The sequence below is a fragment of the Lepisma saccharinum genome, chromosome 4 (assembly GCF_977018435.1).
Source record: "Lepisma saccharinum chromosome 4, izLepSacc3.1, whole genome shotgun sequence".
Lineage (NCBI taxonomy): Eukaryota > Metazoa > Arthropoda > Insecta > Zygentoma > Lepismatidae > Lepisma > Lepisma saccharinum.
In genome coordinates, this window is record NC_139232.1 from 66,825,847 (window position 1) to 66,848,595 (window position 22,749).

The 22,749-nt window shown below is 35.0% G+C and overlaps 1 protein-coding gene across 1 annotated transcript; it reads right to left on the minus strand.

The window, feature by feature from the left end:
• Positions 1-416: 416 nt before the first annotated feature.
• Positions 417-22,690, minus strand: Ost48 (dolichyl-diphosphooligosaccharide--protein glycosyltransferase non-catalytic subunit Ost48). The gene is made up of 8 exons (XM_083120661.1): positions 22,514-22,690; positions 16,550-16,714; positions 12,622-12,758; positions 10,783-10,971; positions 8,071-8,205; positions 7,505-7,663; positions 4,088-4,318; positions 417-818 (listed from the first exon to the last, which is right to left on the minus strand). The coding sequence occupies exons 1-8, from the start codon at positions 22,659-22,661 to the stop codon at positions 663-665; spliced, it is 1,320 nt and encodes a 439-aa protein (XP_082976787.1). The 5' UTR covers positions 22,662-22,690; the 3' UTR covers positions 417-662.
• Positions 22,691-22,749: the final 59 nt, after the last annotated feature.

The window sequence follows — 22,749 nt, forward strand, 5'->3', positions numbered from 1 at the left end:
ATGCTAATGAAATAAATTACGCAGCTATTTATAATCTGCGATATAAAGATATTTATAATCTAGATTATCTGTATTTGCATGTAATGGACTTTGTCTTTTTGAGTCTCTTGCAAAAGTAAGCAATATTGTCATTTATTTTTGACGCCGTTGCCACATTAAAAAATTACCTCAAAATGCTGAGAAAAAATGTAGCTGTAGCGAAATTTTCGCTACAACTACAGGAATTTTGTAGCTTCGCTACCGCTACAACTACAATTTAAAAAATGTAGTGCCGCTACAGCTACCGCTACAAATTTTGTAGCTAGCTACAGTAGCGACGCTACAAGTAGCGCGCTACTTCCGACCACTGCATATCACCCTGCAACAGTTCACATGAACAAAATGTGTAGTTTGAATTTTGAAAGAAAAGTAATGCATTCACTCGGAGATCTTTACTATCTTCATCAAATGCAACAATGCAAACACACACACACATTATTTCTAACATTCAAAATTCATTTTACTTTATATTTCTGCACCATTCATTCAATCAATAACAAATCAACCACACAAAATAAGGCAGCAAAATCAGAAATCACAAGGCAGAAAATATCTTAATCATTCGTTCAACTGCATAAAGTACTGAAGACAGAGAGAAATAGTGCATTTGAAAAATAACAAAACTATTCTGTCTTGTGTTTTGTTTCTTCCTTATAATGCAAGAACACTATACTAAAAAGAAATACTCCTGCCATCATACTGAATGCACTGAAGTAATATGGATAGGCACTTAAAATGAAACGTTCATATTGGGTGTGTTCCAATGGTCGAACAGACACCTGAAAAGAAGAAAAAATTGTAAACAAAAAGTTTTGACATCTTCCCTTAAGGCTGTGCTAATTATCTCAAAAGTGTTCAATTTATGAGGCCATATAGATATTTCTGGAATAGTTTAAAATACCTAGTTGGAAGAACCTAATCTAAAATACAAATATAGGCACTCCACCAACAAAAAAAAAAAAATCAAATTAGGGTGGGTGATGTATAGATTTAGAAATGTATGCTACTTAAATGAGGACCTAAAAAAAGTCATTGACCCCATAATTCAACGGAATGCATATTTTCTTCACCCAGAAAACCTCCTCCTTAACATGCTGTCTGATGATCGCCGTTTTGTGAGAGAATTAGCCTTAAGACGAATTCTGAAGGCAAAACAAAAGAAAGCCGTAGATGTAAGGCAATTTGTACTCCCAGATTTAAATTTCAATGCCATAGATTATATCGAACTGATTAACTGGGCTGATGTGGAAGTCACATTTCCACCAATTTTGTATAACGTAACTGAAGAAAATCTCCAAACATTTATAGAGCATTCTGATGAACCAACATTAGTGTTTCCTCGTTTTACCCGCCATACACAAGCGGTTGAGAGGTGTGTTAATCTTACTACAGAGGCTTCAATTGCAGTCATCGGCCCGGAAACCAGGGATGGATTTGTTCGTGCAAGGATTCAGTCAAGAAAAATCTTCCTTCCTTTGAACACAAAAGCAAATTCAAAGTTGTCTGACATCTTATTCCATAACTTTGCAAGTGGATTACAACTGGTTTTATGGTGTCACTGCATTATAAATGATACCTCATATTTCATTTATTAATTATACTATCAGAAACTATTTTTTATTTGCAAATCTTAAAAATGGTATTTTTTTTAACTACTAAACTTTGACCCGAGTAGAGGACAGAAGATATAAGATAAATTCAAAAACTTTTTTGCAGAATTATTACTTGTCATTAGCCACATCTTTTGCCACCTATTATGTTGCTGGTTTTGTAAAATAAAAAATTCTCATCTATAAGAACGACCCACCCTACTATACACTGCATTCATTGCATGTATTTATTTATTGGTTTACATAAAACTGATGTGTTGCCAGTTTTTGGAAATGGAAGGAGAATCTTAGAGTTAGGTAATTAATTTCCTGTTCAACTTATCATCACTCCAGGTCTGCAGTTACAAAACACGTGTTCCCTCATTTTCTGTGCTTTTTTTTAAAAATAAATAAATGAAAGTGTGATGTGTTTAAAAGGCACTAAGATGAAGTTGCTTTCAACAGATGTTGCTACGGATGACGTATAGGGTTCCACAAACTCGGGCTGAACCTCGCTCAGCAGAAATGAAAAGACTATTCAATTTTATCATCCTAACATTTTTTCTCATCATTAGGGATGGATGGGCAGATTAAGGCTCGGCTGGACCTTTGGCATTCGAATGGGCGAATTTTTTCAAATTTTCCTCTCCATTCAAAAAACCTCTTGGATATTTCAAAATATGAAAAATTACATCCGCTCAGAATTGCTTCTAGAGCATTGACGTGAATTTTTTCTTGTAGTTTTCTATCACTGTTGTCTAGATATTATCAATAGTTTTGTGATTACCTAAGTCTATTAAACTATTGATAATATCTAGACAACAGTGAAAGAAAACTACATGAAAATTCATGTCACTGCTCTAGAAGCAATTCTGAGCGGATGTAATTTTTCATATTTTGAAATATCCAAGAGGTTTTTCGAATGGAGAGGAAAATTTCGTGATTACCTAAGTCTATTAAACTATTGATAATATCTAGACAACAGTGAAAGAAAACTACACGAAAATTCACGTCAATGCTCTAGAAGCAATTCTGAGTGGATGTAATTTTTCATATTTTGAAATATCCAAGAGGTTTTTCGAATGGAGAGGAAAATTTGAAAAAAATTCGCCCATTCGCATGCCAAAGGTCCAGCCGAGCCTTAATTGGTACTCTATCAGTATCAGCTAAAATTGGCATCCTGGTAACATTGCCAAAAAATTTACCAATCTCATATTCATATATTTATAAATAGCTTATAATTTATGCAAAATTATTATTTTTTTTTTTTTTTACAAATAAAAACAATTTGTATACCACTGTTTTGTAAAGTAAATGCGTAAATATGAGAGATTCTTTTTATCAATGGACAAAACCCCCTGCAATCACATAGTTCATGGCAGTCTAAATATCATCCCATGGAGCACATCGGACCTGCCATGTCTCTTTATGTGATCTGCATTGGTACTTGGTAAAACCTCAAACTTTATTTTGATGTGTTATATTTAGTGTTAATATAGTGTAATATGGTTTGTGAAAAATTGCTCAAGTAGTTATCTGGTCCTGCATGGGAAAAAAAATTGGACACCCTACACCTAGTTATATCGGTATACATCAAGCAGTGAATGAACCAATCATGTTCTTCAAGGAAATATTTCCAATTTTATATTAAATTGGTAGAATAGTTACAGGTAGCAGTAAATTTTATATCAGCAGTTTATTGGTACTGTACTGACAAAAATTTCATTATCAGTTCACCTCTATTTATTATTATTATTATTATTATTATTATTATTATTATTATTATTATTATTATTATTATGACTTCCCGATACAAACAGAACTTGTTTCAAAATAAAATATATCTGTGCAGGTTTTCTGGGACCTAACGACATTTTCAAACAGTATTACAGTGCACAAAATAAAATATCAAACACATCATATATAGAACATCTAAATATTTTCACACTTTTGCCAAACAGAAATAAAATAAACATAATGTAAAGCCTACATCTCCAAAGCAAAGCAGTTTATCTACTAAAGTTGTAATTATTTTCAGCAGGCACAAGCCTGTTCTAGTATCTCCGATTGATCAATTAAAAGATTTTTTCCTGAGCTTTATCAAAGTCCCTGAAATTTCCAGATTAACAAGGTGTGTGGGAAGACTGTATGTAGAGTATAATTTCAATGACTTGTGCACCAATAAATGAAATGCAAAGGAAAACATAATTTGCCATTAAAATTAAACTTTTCCTTGAAAGGAATAATTATGCTATCAAATTGCGCTACAAATTTATGCTAGGGCAAAAAGCTGTTTTTGTAGTTAAATAATCAATGTAAAGAAAATTGTAAGCTTAATTGTAACCCTACTTTAATAATAATAAATAATAATAAAAAATAATAATAAATGCAACACAAGCATCCCTACGAACACATACAACTGAACAAACGTGAGTAATGTAACAGCCTATCCTCCTTACCTGTGTTGTACTGAATAGGTGAGTATAGCCTATTCTGTTGTAATCAACCTTGAACTGATAAACTCCGTAAACATCTGGTATCTTGAATCGTGCTTCATATCTTCCTCCTTTAGTTCTTTTTAGTGGGGTTCGGACAAATGGGTCAATACGTACAAACTCCAACTGAATGTCATCAGCATCAAATGGCACCCACTTGCCATTGTCAAGCTTCTCAATTTCAATAGTGTAAACCTGCAAACACAACCACATAATATTTTATGATCAGAAAACAATATCCACTTTTAAAAAGAAGTACAGAGCCAGTCTGAATGCTATTGAATTTAAACACTTTCCGCTATCTAGGCAAATGACCATTCTTTTTTTTTTTTTTTGTAGGTTCATAAAGTTTTGGTAAGACGTATATGTAGTGTTTTTTTTTTTCTGGCAGTATGCAATGGTACGCTGTACCAACGCCTTTTTATGATGAGAATAGAAATAACAACATTTTCTTTTAACGAAAGGAATGAGTGTGTGTGTGTGTGTGACTAAATGAATGAGCGATCAATTGTGAACATACCACAATATTTTGATATTTCTTATGATGATCACAATAACAAAAACAAACCAACCTGAAGAGTACCAGAACCTTTCTTCCTAGAAATAAAAAGCACTTTGTACATTAATATATTTTTACATATGTGTAATTTTTGTGTGTACACGTTTTGAACTATCAGCTGTTTGGTAGACAAGGAGCTTGCTGGTGAGCTGACCAGCTGAATTTCCTTGAACAGTTTGGGTGATATTCAGGGGTCTATAGAAAAGCTGGTGGAAAAGAGCTTGACACACAGTTACAATGGAGTATTGCGAGATAAGAAGAGGGTATATCATTTTTTCAAGGAACAGGCTGGGATACTTTTGTTTCTAACCTTTTCTGGTACAGAAAATACTATCAGCTTTAACAGTGGCAGCGATTAGGGGGAGCGAGGCAGGCAATCACCCCCCATTTTTTTACCACTTTTGACCCCGCACTATGCTCATTCTTACCTGCAAAGGGAAAGATCCTGTCTTTGCCCCCTCAGTTTTGGCACCTTGAACCCCTTTCCCTCCCCCATAATTTTGGAACCCAATCACCACCACTGAGCTTTAATAATGAGCCAACAGTACTAATTTCTCATTTAAACTACAAACTTACTTTTCCTTATTATTTTAGTTTGCCAATTCATACACAAGCGTGCACACAATACAAACAAACATACTTTTAGTGCTTTTTTTTGGTACTGAAAGGTTATTTTTCATATTTGTTTTTTAGACCCCAGCTACTATGATGGGTAGTGCCAAAGTGACCAAGAAATTGAAGAAAAACTCTGCAATGCACCCCCCTTGGTCAAGATGTTTAGCTTTTAATTTATCCTCGTTTGGTAACATGGAAAACATGGAAAACAGTGTGTGTAATACGTAGAGGCACGTATTTTTGGTACATAAAAAAGCAAAATTTCGGTACAAAAACGGAGTCAATTTCGGGTTCAAAAGCGGTAAATAAAATAAAATATCGGTGTTATAGCGATGAAAAAATGGATGAAAAGTGGTATATAAAAAGACATACTGGTTTTAAAATTGTGAAAATAATCCTAAATTTGATTTAAAAACTACACTTATTCCACAGAATTAACATTTCACGTCTAATAGCACATTATCAGAGTATTAAGTTTATTTCTGTGTAAAGGAGTCCATTTTTGCTTCTCCAATATTAACAGCAGAATTAATCAATTCTCCGGGAATTGCATAACTCTCAGGATAATTCAGACCTCAGAAGGTGTCGCGTCGGTGAATAAACCCTGAATTTCGTGTTTAAGAGTTAATTTAGCTTTTTACAGTTCATTTCGCATTATTTCGTGACAAAATATGGTCACAAAATGCACCTCACACCTTTCAAAAACATGAAAAATTAACACTACAATGTGTTTTTTCAAATTTCGTTTTTTCGTCAAAAACGAAATATGCATGTCCCTAGTAATACGTAATAACACACTAATGCGATTCATCTTTACTCACTAACCTATCTTGCATAAACTACAGAACACTTCTCAAAAAACACAACAATTACAGGAGGAAGGGAAAAACAAATCCTCTCACCTTCTCCTCCCCCCAATGCATACATATTCCAACTGGACGTCGAAACTATCCTAGACATATGTTGTAAAAGATATTGTCGAAATGCCAAAGGAAACTCGCATCACCATAGGATTCTTTACTATCTAAAAATATAAAAGTCTGGATCTATCTTATATCTAAATGTTCATTTAACTTTGGATAAATACTAAGTTTGTTTTTCCAAAAGTAGTCAGAAAAGTAGATAGTACCTTTCTGATGAATTACTTCCCAACGGGTCTTACAAATCAGTCATATTTAGCAACTTATCTCTAAAAGTGACAACTGTGTCCCTCGCCGCACCAAGCGAAAACGGGCTCGCTGGTGTCTTATGACCAGCATGGCTACCCCCCCCCCCCCCACCACCACCTAGTTTCCAGCTGAAACTTCTTCAACCCTCTGCACATGTGTCAACTTGGTCAGGCCAGTTCTTGGAGGACTCGGGCCTTGTGAGAGTACAAAACACCTGGCGATGCCGCGAGTAGGTTGGGGCGGTTGTCAGCTTTCCACCATGAGCTTCACCAATTGTGAGATTCGAATCTCCTTGTCTGTAAATTATAAATGTATATTTTAACAATACTTTGGCGAGGTATGTGTTTCTCTGCCCTTTGAGCTGCCGCTGCAAGTATCACAGAAAGTGTCTGTTGGATTTTATTTAACCATTACCGGCCAATACTTTTCTGGCATTTTGATTATTCGTGGGGTCTGCGAAAATGCAGAGAGACACTTTTGCTGAGACTAATTATCCCAATTATGCAAAATTTAAAGTTTTCATCGATTTTGTAACAGTATTATGTGAAAAAACTGTTTTTTATGAATACTTAACAGGTATTATTAGATTCTGATGTAATTTTTCCTGTTTTCAAGTAAAACTCTAATGGTAAATTGATTATAAATGGAGTGAAAAACTCATCCACTAATATTAATTAGTGCACTGAACAACTTTTAATTGTTACAATTTTCAAACATTGGTATCGGCTGGAATTTGTACGAGTATCCGTATCGGGTCGAAGTGGCATCAAAAAATTACTTTTTCTTTGTAAATACGTAAAAAGTGATATTAAAAAGTTTTCAGTTGTGAAAATCAAAAATACCTGTCCATTGCCACCTGCCACTATTATCCACTGTATTTAAGGTAATTTTTATGTGTTTTACTGGATCTAAGGATTTTGCTGTTAATGCTTTGGATGTGGTTGGAGGTTTGGAGGTAAGAAATGTCTCAATGTGAGATAGCTGTGATGAAGAATCAGCAGAGGTAAACCCACAAAAGACACACAACATGAAACTTACTACATCATCCATAATGGTGTAAGACTGAGGTGGATTCGTTTCTCCAACTCTGTAATGTGACACCTGCTTCACACGGAGTACACCATGTTCCTTGAAGACCCACTGGCTAAGTGTTGTAGCAACTTGTTGGTTTCCAGATTTCTCATATTTCTTCCCTCCCTGAAAAATTTGAGAAGTAATGAAAATGGATCAAAGGATTCAAAGTTATCAGGTGATCGAGAGTAAGAAGTATAAATTACTTCTTTCATAAATATTATCTTACTCTTAATTCTTTGAATTAGTTTAAAAATTTACAATGTTCAGTGTGAACAGTGCAAATATTACAATAATCATATATTTTTAGAACTAGTTTTTATTTATTTATTTCACCTTGTTTTCTTACAACTACAACTTTCTCCATACACAAATAATGATTGTGTGTGTGTGTGTGTGTGTGTGTGTGTAAATATAGTTTTACACTTCAGGAAATGTAATCCTTGCACTGATTTTTTCACTCTTGCCTAAAGATCTCAAAGCAGTAATCCTGTACCTATTGTTCCAATTTAGCGGCACGAAATAAGACTTACCATTGCTTTTTGTACTGGTGAAGTAAAAGCTTCATCTGAGAAGAAATACAATGATCCTGAGAACACAATCCTTGCATTATTTCGAGCTTGTAATGCTGCAATGAGCAATGTGTTCTTACCCACAGCATGGGGATACTGGAAAAGAGAGAACATGATAGCCTTTGATTAGCTACGGGAAAAAATTACGTGAGTTACTTACAGCTAGACCATTCTGCTTATAATTCAAAATAATTTGTCAGTTATTGCACTTTCTTCTTCTTTTAGTCTCTTTTACAAGACATTTACAAGACATTACAAGAACATAACATGTGCAGTGGAACCGCAACTGTGTGGTTAACATGTGTCAGTGACTATACAACTTATAATATGGCAAATGTAAAATCTAAGTCAATAAAAACAAGCGCTCCATTTATCTTACTTATTAAATGCATCTAACACCCACATATGGTGTCAGAATCCACTGAAATTAATAAATTTGAAACAAGACACTGGCTTACACCTTGTGCTCGAAAATACATTTTTACTCGCTATTTAATTTCTAAGTAACACATTTATTTTTATTTATTATGGCCTTGATTATGTGAAGTTAAGGCTATAATATATTTTCTCCCATTGTGATCTTGTCTACATCAGTTTGCCAAAACAAGGAAACAGAACAAAAACTTTACCAGGCTGTCTACAAATTTGTAGAAAAAAATTCCCTGACTTTTCCAGACTGTCATTAAGGCAATTAATGTATTTAGATATGTGTGTAAGAAAGTCACTACATTTTAGCTAAACACCAGACTTAGAATCCCACTAAACCAAGTTTTTAGAATGTAAACTTCAGATGTTATAAGTAATAAAACTGAGAAATGAACAGAAATTGTCAGTTGGATAGAAGCATCAGCAGACATATGTATCGACTAATGACAAAAAAGAATTCTTTTCTATATATAAAAATTCAGAATTATACACACTGTAAAGAAAAAATAGCGACACTTGCTCGGATATGGTTTTCACAACATTCATTAACCAACACCCCCAGTTCTTTTCTATTTTCATTTATTTTTGAATGTTTCAATGCAAGAGGCTCCCTCTGGTGCTACTCTGTTGCATGGAGGCTGACGAGTGCTTCCTGCGATGCGAACTTCCAGCTTGCACAATGCACCGCAAAAGCAACAGAGTAGCACCAGAGGGAGCCTCTTGCATTGAAACATAAAAAAATAAATGAAAATAGAAAAGAACTGGGGGTGTTTGATAAATGTCATCGTTTTCGGAAAACCACCTCCCGTTTCTTCTGCGACGATAGGAGGGAGTGAGAGAGGCATCACATGACGAGAGGTTTTCCATCGAACGAACACGACCCACGATGCCTCCTGCCTCTCTCACTCCCTCCTATCCGCTCCCTTGCAACACTTCAGCACCCCTGCTCGTTCTACAGTTTACTAATGCAATCGAGAACGCTTCTTCACAAATACGACTGGTGGATAAATCCTGCTTTTCTTATTGTTTTAATTCACTTCATAATTTTGTGAAAACCATATCCGAGGAAGAGTCGCTATTTTTTCTTTACAGAGTAGTATAAATAATACATAATTAGAGTAAAATTTAGTAATATATGCATTAATCCTAATATCACTCAAACACAAAAAATTACAACAAAAAAGTGGTAAATGCCAATAGCCACTTAATGCAGTAGATCTCTACTTGAAAATGGTTCAAAACATGACCTTTTCCTAGAGAATTTAATATGCAATTTCTACTTTACTTCTGGCAATACTCAATATACCAAACTGAAGTACAGTTTTACCACAACAAATTTTCAATTTCTTGCTTGGCCAATTTTATTTGTTCAAAAACCTACTTTTAGTATACTACTACAAAAATGTTGATTCTCCCAGAAACAACAGAAAACTTCCCTGGCTTTTCCAGACTGGCAGACACCCTGTTTATAGATAATAAACCCACACATACATACATGTGTGCACATGCTAATTTTCATACGCTTATAAAGGAAATGCATAAACATTTACACTAAATCGTAATTCAGCTTAACATTATTTACAGCATCGCTATAATTATTAATTGTTACTGTGCCATATTTTCTTGTCCTTTTGTGTATATGCAACCTATGTGGCAAATAATTTCCATTTCTAACATTTCAACAGCTGCGGTTTGTTTTTAAAAAACTTCATGAATATCACTACTAAATAAGCATCCTGGATTTCAGTAGGCAGCTAACAGGGTTTGGAAGTAACTGTAACAAGTTTACTTTTGGAAATTAGTAACTGTAACAGAGTTACCTGTTCAAGTAACTTGTAATTATACTTTTCTTTACAATAATTCCATTTTCACTGAATTTAAGCCACCCTCAACTTTCACTTTAAATTGATTTTATAATAGTAACAAATTTATTTTGATCATCAGACCCAATGGTTACATAGTGAATAACAATGAAGAATCATTTACTCTTAAAAGAGCAGGAAGAGTAAGTGTATTTTACACATTCATGAATACGTTATTTTTAGATAAAGTATAGCTCTTCTCTGCAACATATGCAAGTGTACCTCTTCTCTGTAAATGATGATCAACAGATAGTTAAAATACTTTCACTTCACAAGCAATGTCTAGTTTCTTAATTACCTGTAAAATGAACATTTCAGCCTGAAAATTAGGTACATTGTTGCAAACTGTTCTCATTAATCAAGTACAAGAATCAAGGGACCTTACCTCTTTGATTGGTTGATCTGGAATGTAGGAATATGCAGAGCTTTCTGCTGTCAAAAGCTGGAGAACCAATGGATTTTCACTGTCACCAACAAGCCCTGTCCCTTGGTACAGCAATGGTGGAACATTCTTTGAGCCAACTATGATTGGAGCATCAATTAAGTTAGAAGGTTCCGCAACTATCAGTGTATGCTAGGGAAACACAAGTAAGATCCTTGATGTTACATTAAAAACATTAAGAAATAAAGAAAATATTTTACATTACATTTCAAAAAAGAATAATAACATAATTGCAGTGAAACAAATGTTACAATAAAATATTATTACAATATTAAGCTCTGCAGTTGAAGTTTCTTGAAATGGGTAAGACTCCAGCATAGTAACATGAACAATTAATTTCAGCATAAATTTGTTACAGTTGCACTTCAATATTTCACAAACTTACAAAGAAAAGGAACTAAATACAAGAAAAAATACATGATAAAATATATAGTTAAATGGCCTTGGAAGCCAAATAAACTTGGCAGAATATTGAAGTGCATGTACAAAACTCTTCAAGATAATTATTCACATTTTATACCTTGAGTGTCACCAATTGTAATGTTTTTCTTGTATTGCTTGCATTGTAGAATTATATCTCTTGAAAAGATTACAGGTCTACATCTTCTTCATCAGCTGATGAAGGGAGTGTATGTTCTCCCATGTAATGATTGGATTGATCATACTAGTATTTTGGTATTATGTTAATTAATAGCTGGCCAGCTACAAGGTAAAAAGTTAAATTATATGTTTCCATTTGTGTATTTTTACATATTATTGCATGTATGTATGTGGTACTTGCTTGACTATGCTTTTGCTGGATATTAGATTCCCCTGTTCTTAGCTTCCCAGTTGGGGGAGCTGTCCTTCAAAAAAACTGTTCCGTGGACATTTCCAGTGCTACGGGATGAACGTCCACGGACTCTCACCCCCGCTTAAAAAGGCCAGTTGGGCTAACAGAAAATACAGTTACTTCCCACTTTCACGACGACGAGGAACCTGTCTCTAGAGTTTTGTCCACTTATGGTGGCTAGACTGATGTTAAAGAAAAATGTAGCATTTGGTGTAAGCCAACCTCTGTTTGCTGCCCCCAAGTCACATTTACAAGAGCCTTGCATACTCAGATATTTCCAAATAGAATAATAATGTCCAGAAGTTAAAATAAAAGAAGGAAGAAGCATAAGGAAACGTTGAAATGATCAGAATCTCAAAAAGTCGTGGGTAGGTCCGTAGAGTTAGGTGCGTGCGCTTTTTGTTGTTTTCGAGTTTTATGATTGACTCTGAGTAATGCACCTGTGCAAGCAAGGAACTTGTAAATAATGTAAATAGAAGCAGTATACAATAAACCCTATATAATCCTACAGATGTAATGCTTTGATTTGAAGGTTAACTCCATGAACAAAAGGTACTGCCAAATTAACAGTAATTTAACTTTTCAAGAGAAATAATAAATTTTAATGCTTTTTGTTTGTTTCTTCTTCTAAAATGGAGTGAGATATTAAAAAAGACAATGGCACCTTTAACAAAAGGAGTCTAGTGTATTTTTGTTACTTGGGACCACTTTTCTGCCACTTCTGGCTAATCACAATGATTAGATGAAATTGATCGACACATGCTCATGTCAATGGCCGGGGATTAAACCTGGAACTTTTGGTGGTGAGACCAAGTCAATCACTCAACAAGCTTGGCCATGGACATAGTGAAAAGGTTTTAACATGCTTTCAATACTTTTTTCAAGCTCTTTTTGTAACAACGATATTCATTGCACTGTATAGGGATGTTAAATCCATGTGTGTAGTTTACCTTTCCATCATCGTTGATGTCATAATTCAAATGATCAATGACTGATGCTCCTTCTTCATCCACCTCGAACCCACATTCAGATGCCAGTTCCCTCATGACATCTCCTGACATGGAACTTCCAGCAACGAGAACATTACCTGAAATTTAAGTAAGTTTTTAATAAGCACTTCTCTAAGCAGATCAGATACAAGTACAAATGTTACTCTTTTTGTAAATTACTTTAACACAGTATAGGATTTCAGCTGACAGCATTTTGAACAAACTCTTTCCTTGTTTCTCAATACAGCAGTGGTGTGTTTTGTTTTACTGACCTGGTTTGCCACACAATTTTTATTTATTGTATATATTTATTACATATTAATTAGATATAATAAATATAAAATGCCAAGTTTGCATACAAGTTAAACAAAAACAGAAGACAAGACAACTTTAAATTTTCCAGCAATTTCTATACATATGAAAAAGCTGGTTCATCGGTGGTAAACCTGGAACTTTTTACCAGCGGTAAACCAGCTAACATGGAAGAATATGCCACTGCTATACTGATACTTGAATGTTACAACAATTTAAAATAGTGAATAAGTTATTAATATTAGAATAAAAAGAACATATTTCAACTATGGTGTCTCAATTGGCAAAAAAATTTCAAAAATTAAGAGATATTGTAATATTATTAAACTGCCATTTCATTATGGCAAAACATTTTGGATGCACAATGATGTAATTTTGTAGAGACAGACAGACTTAACTGTACTCTACTGTACCTCGACATATCTATATATTATTGCCTGTAATTTAGTGCAAAAATTCAGAATTTTTATGTGCATAAACATATGATTCATATGCATATTTTTTCACTAAATATAAAGAATCATTTCAATGCAAAATTTATTTTGCTCACATACATTAATATTAAAAAACAATTCAGGTTATTCGAGGGAGATTTTCAATTTTATATCAGATCAATAGAATATTAGTTATCACCATTATTATTTTATTAGAGCCTCATTGATTGTGAAGTTATAAGGTTATCACTTTGAAATCAAGAGATTCCAGGTTCAATACCTAGTGGACGCACATGGCAGTTCAGATCCCACTATAAACCCTTTCCCAAAGGGAAATCACAATCGTGCAGATATGCATTTTATTTTCAGCAACAAGAGTGTGTTTCTGTGCTTCATGACAGGCTGCAATGCTTATGTGGGTTGGGTGCTCTGTGTTTGTATTTTGACTCTTGTTAGGAGCTTCTGGAGGAAAAGGAAATGTTGATTGGCTGTTACTATGCATTTCAAAGGTAGAGGCCAACACACCTATCTCTGCCACTGTGCAGATCCCAATTTTCGTTTAGTCTCCCTGCCTCCTAGCATCACGTGTTCTACCCTGCTTGCCAACCTTCGCAATTGTTGCCAATTCTCATTCCATTCCTGGACACACTCGTGCAAACATAATAGAAAACAATTGAATAGCGCTCCAGCTCACACCGTTCGACAGGGACGTTAATGTGGCAATATAGCATGACGTAATGGTTGCTTCTTTTATGCAGTGCATTTTCATTGGTTAGTTAGTAACTAGTGTGGCGAACTGTATTAATGAAGCATCATTTCTATCACAGAAGGACAAAGACAAAGTGACTGTGTGTTTTGTTGGATTGGAAGCACCATATTATTATTTTAGGTACTTGACTGGTTTGACGTTGTGTGCATGTGTGTAGGTGTTTGGTTAGTGAACGTTAAATTCCATAATGCCTCCAGTACTATTGTTCATATTTCATCACTTTAGAATTGCTCAAAAGAAATAAATTATGTGGATGCATGAGAATTTCAACTCTCGGCTCAGTCACATGTTCTTGTAGGAATTGTACGAAGGAAGGAAGCTGTTATTTTTGCTGCTTAATGCGATGCACATTAAAATTGGAATGCGTTGGTGGCAAGTTCATAACAAAAGAAAAATCCACGCGGCTTATAGTCTGGTGGCAATAATATATGCACTTGTTTTTCTTTTCTTGTTATTGTTGCGGAAGCAGGCATCGTTTGTATATGTACAACAAAGGCAGCCGACTGTCACCCATCGCAGAGAGGCAATAATACTGCTTAAGGAGGAGTGTATGTGGTCCAATTGTCGAGGTTTAACATGTTCGCAGCGCAGGTTATTAGTTCTCAAACCAGTGGTAGTGTCAGTCGTGTATCACATTTCGTTGCAGTTCCAGTACCAGTGTGGAAGGGCTTATTGGGAGTGAACCGTTAAAATGCCACCAGGTCAATTAATGAAATGGAAAAATAATACATTGTTTACTTTATTTGAAATCAGACAAATAATGAATCACTATGAAGAAGTCTTCTTTGCATCATTTTGGGTAATTTTATGCATGTGTTAGTCCATATTTAGCAAAGTTTTACTCCACATGTATGTACATATAAAGCCACTTGTTAGCACATATTAATCCCAGCCCTGGTTATCATGCATAGCATTTAAAATTCAACATTTAGATATAACTAAGTTCTCGAATTTCCTTGTTCTTCGAACAGATGTACCTCGGCGCACTATAGCGATTTTTCTATCGGACAGATAAGCAACACTGGTTCTCGCGTTGTGCTGTGCCGATCGCAGCAGAGATATGTGTGTTGGCCTATTATAAGTACTTTGTTTTTGTTATTTTCAAGCCAAAATAGGTGATTCCTTTTTGTTATTTTCAAGCCAAAATAGGTGATTCCTTATCCTCAAACTATCAGAAATGATGCGATTGTAAATTGACCTCCATGTCTTTCTCTACAACTAGGGTTGTGATATAAATGTTCAATTGCAGGTTCATGTAGGTTAGGTTTTGTTTGAGCTAACAACGTGTGTACAGATTTTTGTACAGTATGCCATGCCTGATTGCTGGATGCAGTAATGTTTTAGAATTTGTCTTTAGAAAAATTATTAAATATTTTGTTTTTGGAAAGTACACTTGATTTGAAGCCTGCTAGTTTATAAATTGTGAATATAAATTTTCTGATATGTCCCACGATGGATAAATAATGATCATACTTTCCCAGATGGTTATGTATTCGACTTTTGGCATATATGATGGTAACCACACGATTATGATGCTGCTTACAATGAGCATATCCTACAATAAAGATGATCTAATACTTTTCAATGTGGATTTGCATGTTTGCAGGAAAGTGACCATATTATTATTTTATTCGCTTTGGATCATTGGTTGGACCATACTGACTTGCTAAATGTGAAGATTGAGGCAAAAAATTTTCTTCTAACTATGCTTGTTGCGAGGGAGGATGTAGATTTTTCACTTCCCATAAAAGCCTTGTCTTTACTCAAAAAAACAAAAAAAACAAGTCCAATCCCAATTCTCTTAGCAAGTGCAGGTAGCCTTCTAAGATTTCTTTTCCGTGTACATCACTGTACATTTGGAAAGCATGCACTAGTAAACTACTCATATGGAGATGGTTTATAAAATTAAAAGGTTACACAGGTTAAAATGAACTTGAAACCTAAACTCGATACTGTTATAACAAAGTTATCAAATAAAACACAAGTCATTGCATACCTGTCATCTAACAGGTTCTTTTCAAAAACCAACATTTTGGATCCATTGCTAGATCCTTTCTCAGGGTTGTCCAACTGAATCACATTAAAAAGATAAAAGTGTAATAAAAAATTGTTAAAAGGACAAATGTAACTTGTGTTTTATTTAACAATTGCAAACTCTGGTTATGCAAACCTTTAAGAAAATATCAATGTTAGTTGAACTCAATACAACATTCAGCACAGGCACTTAAACACAATATTATTAAAACCATACATTCATATTAGCAAATTTTCTGCTTATACAGAACTCAAATTAGCATTGTTCATTTGAAACTTGAAGAAGAAACAGCAAACAAAACAGTTACATTAAAAGTATTTAATGAATCAAAACACCTACCTCCTCCATCAACAAATTCTGTAATTGCTTCAACACTCAGTGCACCACCGAATTCTTCAACTGATGGAGCAAATATAATTAGGTGTTGATACAAAAATTCCCCATACTTCGATAGAATGAGACCAGAATCATCTGCAGACTTAAATGTTAATGCATAACCTCTTTCTGAAAAGCAAAGATGAAAGTGATAGGTTAATAATTTTATATTGCTATATTTAATTTTTATAAATGATTTACCAGACCTACTCACAAAATCTGAAACGTTAATCTTTTCTGATGATGTTAAAATTTATAAAAATATCGTAAATGCTGATGACTGTACAATATTACAAAAAGAGCTGGATAACTTGCTTCAGTGGTGTGAAATTAATAAAGTCAGCCTGAACTTAATGAAATGTAAACATGTATCATTCACCCACAACAAACACCCTCCTCAATATTCATATACTATATCTAATGTGTTAGTACAAAGAATATTATTACTGACCTACGGGTCACTTTTGACCAAAAGTTAACATTCCAACCACACATTGCCCGCACTCTAAAGCTCATAAGAATTTGGGATTTATAATGAGAATGGGTAATCAATTTAGAAAAAGTAAACATTTATATTGCTGTACGTCAAGATCTAAACTCGAATACACCTCTCTTGTTTGGAACCCACAATTCAAGAAATATATCGAAAAATTAGAGAAACTTCAAAATAAATTTCTCAGATATCTACTATTTAAACTTGATGGTACATATCGAAAACTCACTCCTAGTAACATTACGCAAACAAGTCAATTAACTTTCCACTCCAAACTTATTAATGGTAAAATAGATTCTTCTCATCTGCTGTCGAATTTAAATTTTTGCGTACCAAACTGTATGTTAAGGCCCAGAACTGACCTCTTTGAAATCCCCCTCGGAAGAACTAAAATGACCGAAGCAGAACCCATGAGGAGAATGTGCAAGTTATTTAACTAATTTTCTAAGAATAACCCAAGCATAGACTTATTTAAATGTAATTGTAACTTTAGATCTAATCTTTAAATTTTTATATATTTTGTTCTGTTCATAGAATTTCAGTTTTCAATTAGCTTGTAAGGTTATATCCAACAATTCAGTTTCATTATTATTGTATTACCTCTGCGTCTTTTGTCTCTATAATCTCATAATTAAATTCTTTGCACAACTGTTATTTAATGCAAATTGTATATTATGTCATTCATATTTCTTGTGAACTATCTTTATTATGATCTTGGTAATGTAATGGTGGCATCCAATATTGAACACTGTAATTGGGCATGTGCCTGTTGTGTTTCAATTAAATAAATAAATCATTAGCAGAAATATATCATGGAAGTTGACACTAACAATGAAAGCTGAGGACAAAAGAAAGTGATGTAAATACTGCTCGTGTTTGAACACCATGCTCAAAATATGAGTAAAACATTTTGCAACGTGGTTGTGTCCAGACTCAATCTCTTGATAGATTGATTGACGTGGTTTATTTTACTTTGCTTTTCTGCTACTTTTGGCTAATCGCAAAGATGAGGTTAAGTGGTTATATGATAAAATTGATGAAGGCACACTTACAAAGAATACCAATGCCAAGGCCAGGACTTGAACCCAAGACCCTACTAACAACTCTGCCATTGAGGCCAGCCGTCTCAAATACCCCTAAAGAGCATTTTGGTAATTTATATTATTGTATCAATATTTTGATTGTGTAATTCTGATATCATCATTATATACAGTACACATATTTTCGACAAATTGAATTCTATACATAAGCAGAAAAAAATTGCATTCTAAATGTAACGAGTACACACGGTCAGTATTCCATCAAGCAATAGGTCCAACAGGTTTCAGCCTTCAAGTAACCATCAAGTATGGCTGGAAGAACTCAAATCTGGATCAAACAGGTGATTTCTCAAGCCAGGGTTGATGAAAGCTTGAAGAAAAGTTCAATATGCATAAGCACTTTCATGCTGTATTCATGTGTTGTGGGATTCTTTCTATAATTACAGGAAGCTTGCACTTACACATCCCTTTGATTTATCATTTTCAAACTTACAAGTCTGATAACTTGCAAACCTACTTTTCACACCATAATCCCTCTCATTCCAAAATAATGCTTTTGGTGGATTTGTAAAAAGAAAATTAGTTCCTCCAAACTTCAAACTTACTTTTGCACAAATTTCTAGTGTCCTAAATGACATTCTGACTCTCCTGTATAGCTCAGGATAAATAATGAAATAGAGACCCGAACAAACACAAAGTTATCTGCCTTAACCAAAATTAAAACCTACAATGACTCAACAGAGCGTTACCCTCTGCACCCCCTACAAAAAAAAGTGTGATTTATGAACATTACATTCCATACAAAAAAAAATCTGTTGGTTTTAGCTCTCGGAGATGTATTATGGTGGGAGTAATGAGAGCTTTTTGATAGTGTTATTTATTGTCATTTTCATTGTCTGATCTCCCTGCGATATGAACTAAATCTGTGGAATTATGTATTATGCATTGTTTTTGTAGTGTTTCATAGAATGATATAGGTTTTGAAAGTCATGACTTGACTCAAGAATGGCAAATAGATGTGAACCAAATTTCTTCATGTTGTTACGTTTTAATTATGGTTTGTATGTTGGAGCGGTATTGGAAGTATCAGAGATTGAAGGTGGGCAATCCTGGTGTGACGTTAGGGGCCACTAGATATATTGCAGGCGATGTTTCAGTGCATATCACACGTATGACTTACCACAGCAAACTCAAACGCCGTATTTCATCTTCTGGCAGCTTCTTAGCTTTAAAACTCTTAGCATAAATACATTAGATTTAGCCTGGCATCAGAAAACGAAATACGGCACTTGACCAAGAAGGTGTGAGTGAAACCCTTATGTCACATGGTACTGGGTTTTCTTTGAAAGGTGGGTGTGCGCCTGCAGTGTGGTAAGTGCTTGTGAACCACAATTGGGCAGTGTTCCGATATATTCAGCATTATTACATTTTTCAGCCAGGAGCCGGATATTTATTTCCATGAGTTGAAGTATGGTTTAGTGACTGAAGTTGAAAATATGGCAGCGAGCACAGAGTGGATTGGTGGAATTTATTTTTAGGTGTTCCAAATGCAAGCTGTATTCCTCTGCTCTGACAGGAACATTGTCTTGTTTGGGTCAGTTTCCCTTTATCTCATCTTTGCCGGTAAGTAGGCCTCCTTTAAAAAATCATATATTTTAGTTCATATTGGAAATTGTTGTTAGGTTAGGTTTAGTGGTGATAGTAATTTGACGTTATGTTAGTACTTTGAAAAAACATATTTTGGTCCATATAGGAAATGGTTGTGATGTTAGGAGGGTTAGGTAACCTTGTCGTAACGTCAAGAGTGTTAATTTTGCTATCGTTTGGGAATTTTTACAAAGAAAAGGAGTGAAAGATTTTGGAATAGGAGTTTTGTTTTACTTACACGGGCGATACTTTGGGATCAAATATCTCAGTTACTTGTTTTTCTAACGCTGGAACCACTTTTACATTACGTAAAACTGTATGATTTAAAAATTTGGGGAGTTCATTCGATTAGTTTCAAATTCGAGATAGGCTATTCACTAAGTTTGGCCTCGTAATGATGAATCTCAAGTTGAAACTTGGTGGTGGTGTATAGAAATTAAAAAAATATGTGTAATTATTAATGGTAACATTGTCGATGTGAAGAATTGAAGATCAGTATTTGTAACGCTGTCTAGAGCGTTGTGAAATTGTTAATTTGTCACTTGGAGATCACTGATCATGGCAGAATGGAGGAGGGAAGGAGAAAAAAGATCGTTAATGTGGTGCAATTATTTACAGTGACGATGGGATATGGAGGGAGAAGAGGTTGTGGAATGCGGCTTCGAATAGAGGTAAGTTTGGCAACAGTGTGGTTCCTAGAGTGTTATGCCGAAAGTTATACCAGTTGCATGGAGTGTTCATTTGTATGTGAGAAAATGGCATGTTGCATAGTGTCGATTGTATGTTTGTTGAACGAATCATTGACGGTAAGGATAGGTTACGTTAATTTTCAGTAACGGAAATATCTCCAATCTGTTTCAAATTCGGTATACTTACTACTTTTGGTATCGTACCATGAATGTGGAGTTGAAATTTGGGTGTGGATTGTATGTTTGTTCAACGAATCATTGACGGTAAGGATAGGTTATGTTAATTTTCAATAACGCAAATATCTCCAATTTGTTTCAATTTCAGTACTAATTTTGGTCTTGTAATCATGAATGTGCAGTTGCAATTTGGCCAATTTCTAACATGCCCTTAATAAGGGACTCTATAGTGAAAGCCAGGTAGCTGGAGCGTAGTGTAGCTGAGCGGAGGTAGGGCTGCAGTAGCGGGTGATAGGTTAATTACCCCAGGGGCGGAGCCCGGAATCGGTGGGAAATTTGGACTCAAAAATTTTAAACGGCAATATCTTATCTTTAAGCGGCTATACTTCTTTCCGCGCTCCAGATTATTGTTCAAGGGTGTATATATCATTTTTTAGGTATTTGAAACAGAAAATTTTCCGATAAATAATGAGCAATTGTGCCGATCGCAGACTACTTAATTTCGGTTATTTTGCAATTTGTACGCGTGAGCGCCAAATTTTAACTGCAGATTCTTGATTAAGGGCAAAATTAGCGAGGACGTCGAATTTGAAACAAATTGGAGATTGGAGAAACTACCGGTATTGTAAAATCGCTCCCTTAAAACATTGAAATCTGGGTAACAGTTTCATGCATCGGAGACACATTTCTTCAATTTTACACAAGAAACTACTTACGGAAATGAGTTTCTCCAAGGTTTACAACCTTCGTCGATATATATTCTTCCTGAAACTTCATCCTACAATGCAGCAGAACAATAAATAATCACTTTTCATGTAATAATATTGCGCATTTTGTGAAAATCGACAACATCATGCTGTTGTTTCCAAGATGTACCTGCAGATGGCTCTAGCGTCGAAGTCACGCGATCTCGCTAGTGGAATCAGGGTTTCCAAATGCGCGATTTTTTTCGAGAAACGCATTTTTTTCCTTCGAGAAACGCGCGGTTTTTTGTTGAGAAAGGAAAATGGTTTTTTGATGAATTTAGGGGTGAAATGGGTGCTAATGGAGCCTAACCTAACAGGCCTAACCTAACCTCGTGTGAATGGTTCGTGGGGCTACCCGTGGATGGTTTTTGGGGCTAACGTCAATGGTTTGTGGGGCTACCCGTGGATGGTATTTGGGGCTAACGTCAATGGTTTGCGGGGCTACCCGTGGATGGTTTTTGGGGCTAACGAACAATGTTTCATCGAAATGTACAATTTCCAGATGTGATCCCCGGTTTTTTACAACTTTCATGCACAATAGAGTTGGAAACATTGATATTCGAAAACAAAAGAAGCGTTACAATTCGCAAAGCAAGCGATATCGCACCGTGACGTGCTTTCCGTAGCATTAAGGAAAATGGTTTATTTTAGCAGAAAAAGTGTTTGTTTTCGTGCAAAAAGCATATTGGCACCTTCCACTATGTTCCGCAATACATAATTGGTAAGTACAAACCACGAGAAAGACAAAATATCCGATTTAAATGTGTTTCCGATGCATGAAACTGTTAATGAAATCTGTCGATTAAAAAACAATCGACGTAATTTTCGAGGGGGTACACTGGGTCAACGGCCCCATCAGTTTCTCCAAGTTTCGAACTGAAATCCGAAACAATGTGGCATGCGCCTCCACCACGGATCGAACCCGGTGCGGAATTCATGACTGGTGATCTACGCTCCATAAGACTGTTTACACGCATAAGCCCAGTGGATTCACAATTAATTCGTCCACTCATACGCACCAGGCCTAAAAGACGAAACCACTAGAAACAAACAACTTTACATAAAAATTTCTATCGGCTTTAGGTACAAGCAGGTACATGTGAAATTGTACAATATAAAATTAGACAGCTACTTACGTTGTAAGGACTTGAAAAACATGGAATGTGTTTCTTTTATTGCTAAATTATCAAGCAGCACCAATGTATCCCCTCCTCCCAGACATACGTGCAAATATTGGGATATTGCAACAAATACAAGTACCGCATGCACCAACGTGGACGCCATTTTTGACACAACACACGCTGGCTAAATTTAATTGGTTGTTTACTATTATTACAAGGAACTGAATGGACGGAATGCTTTATATCCACCG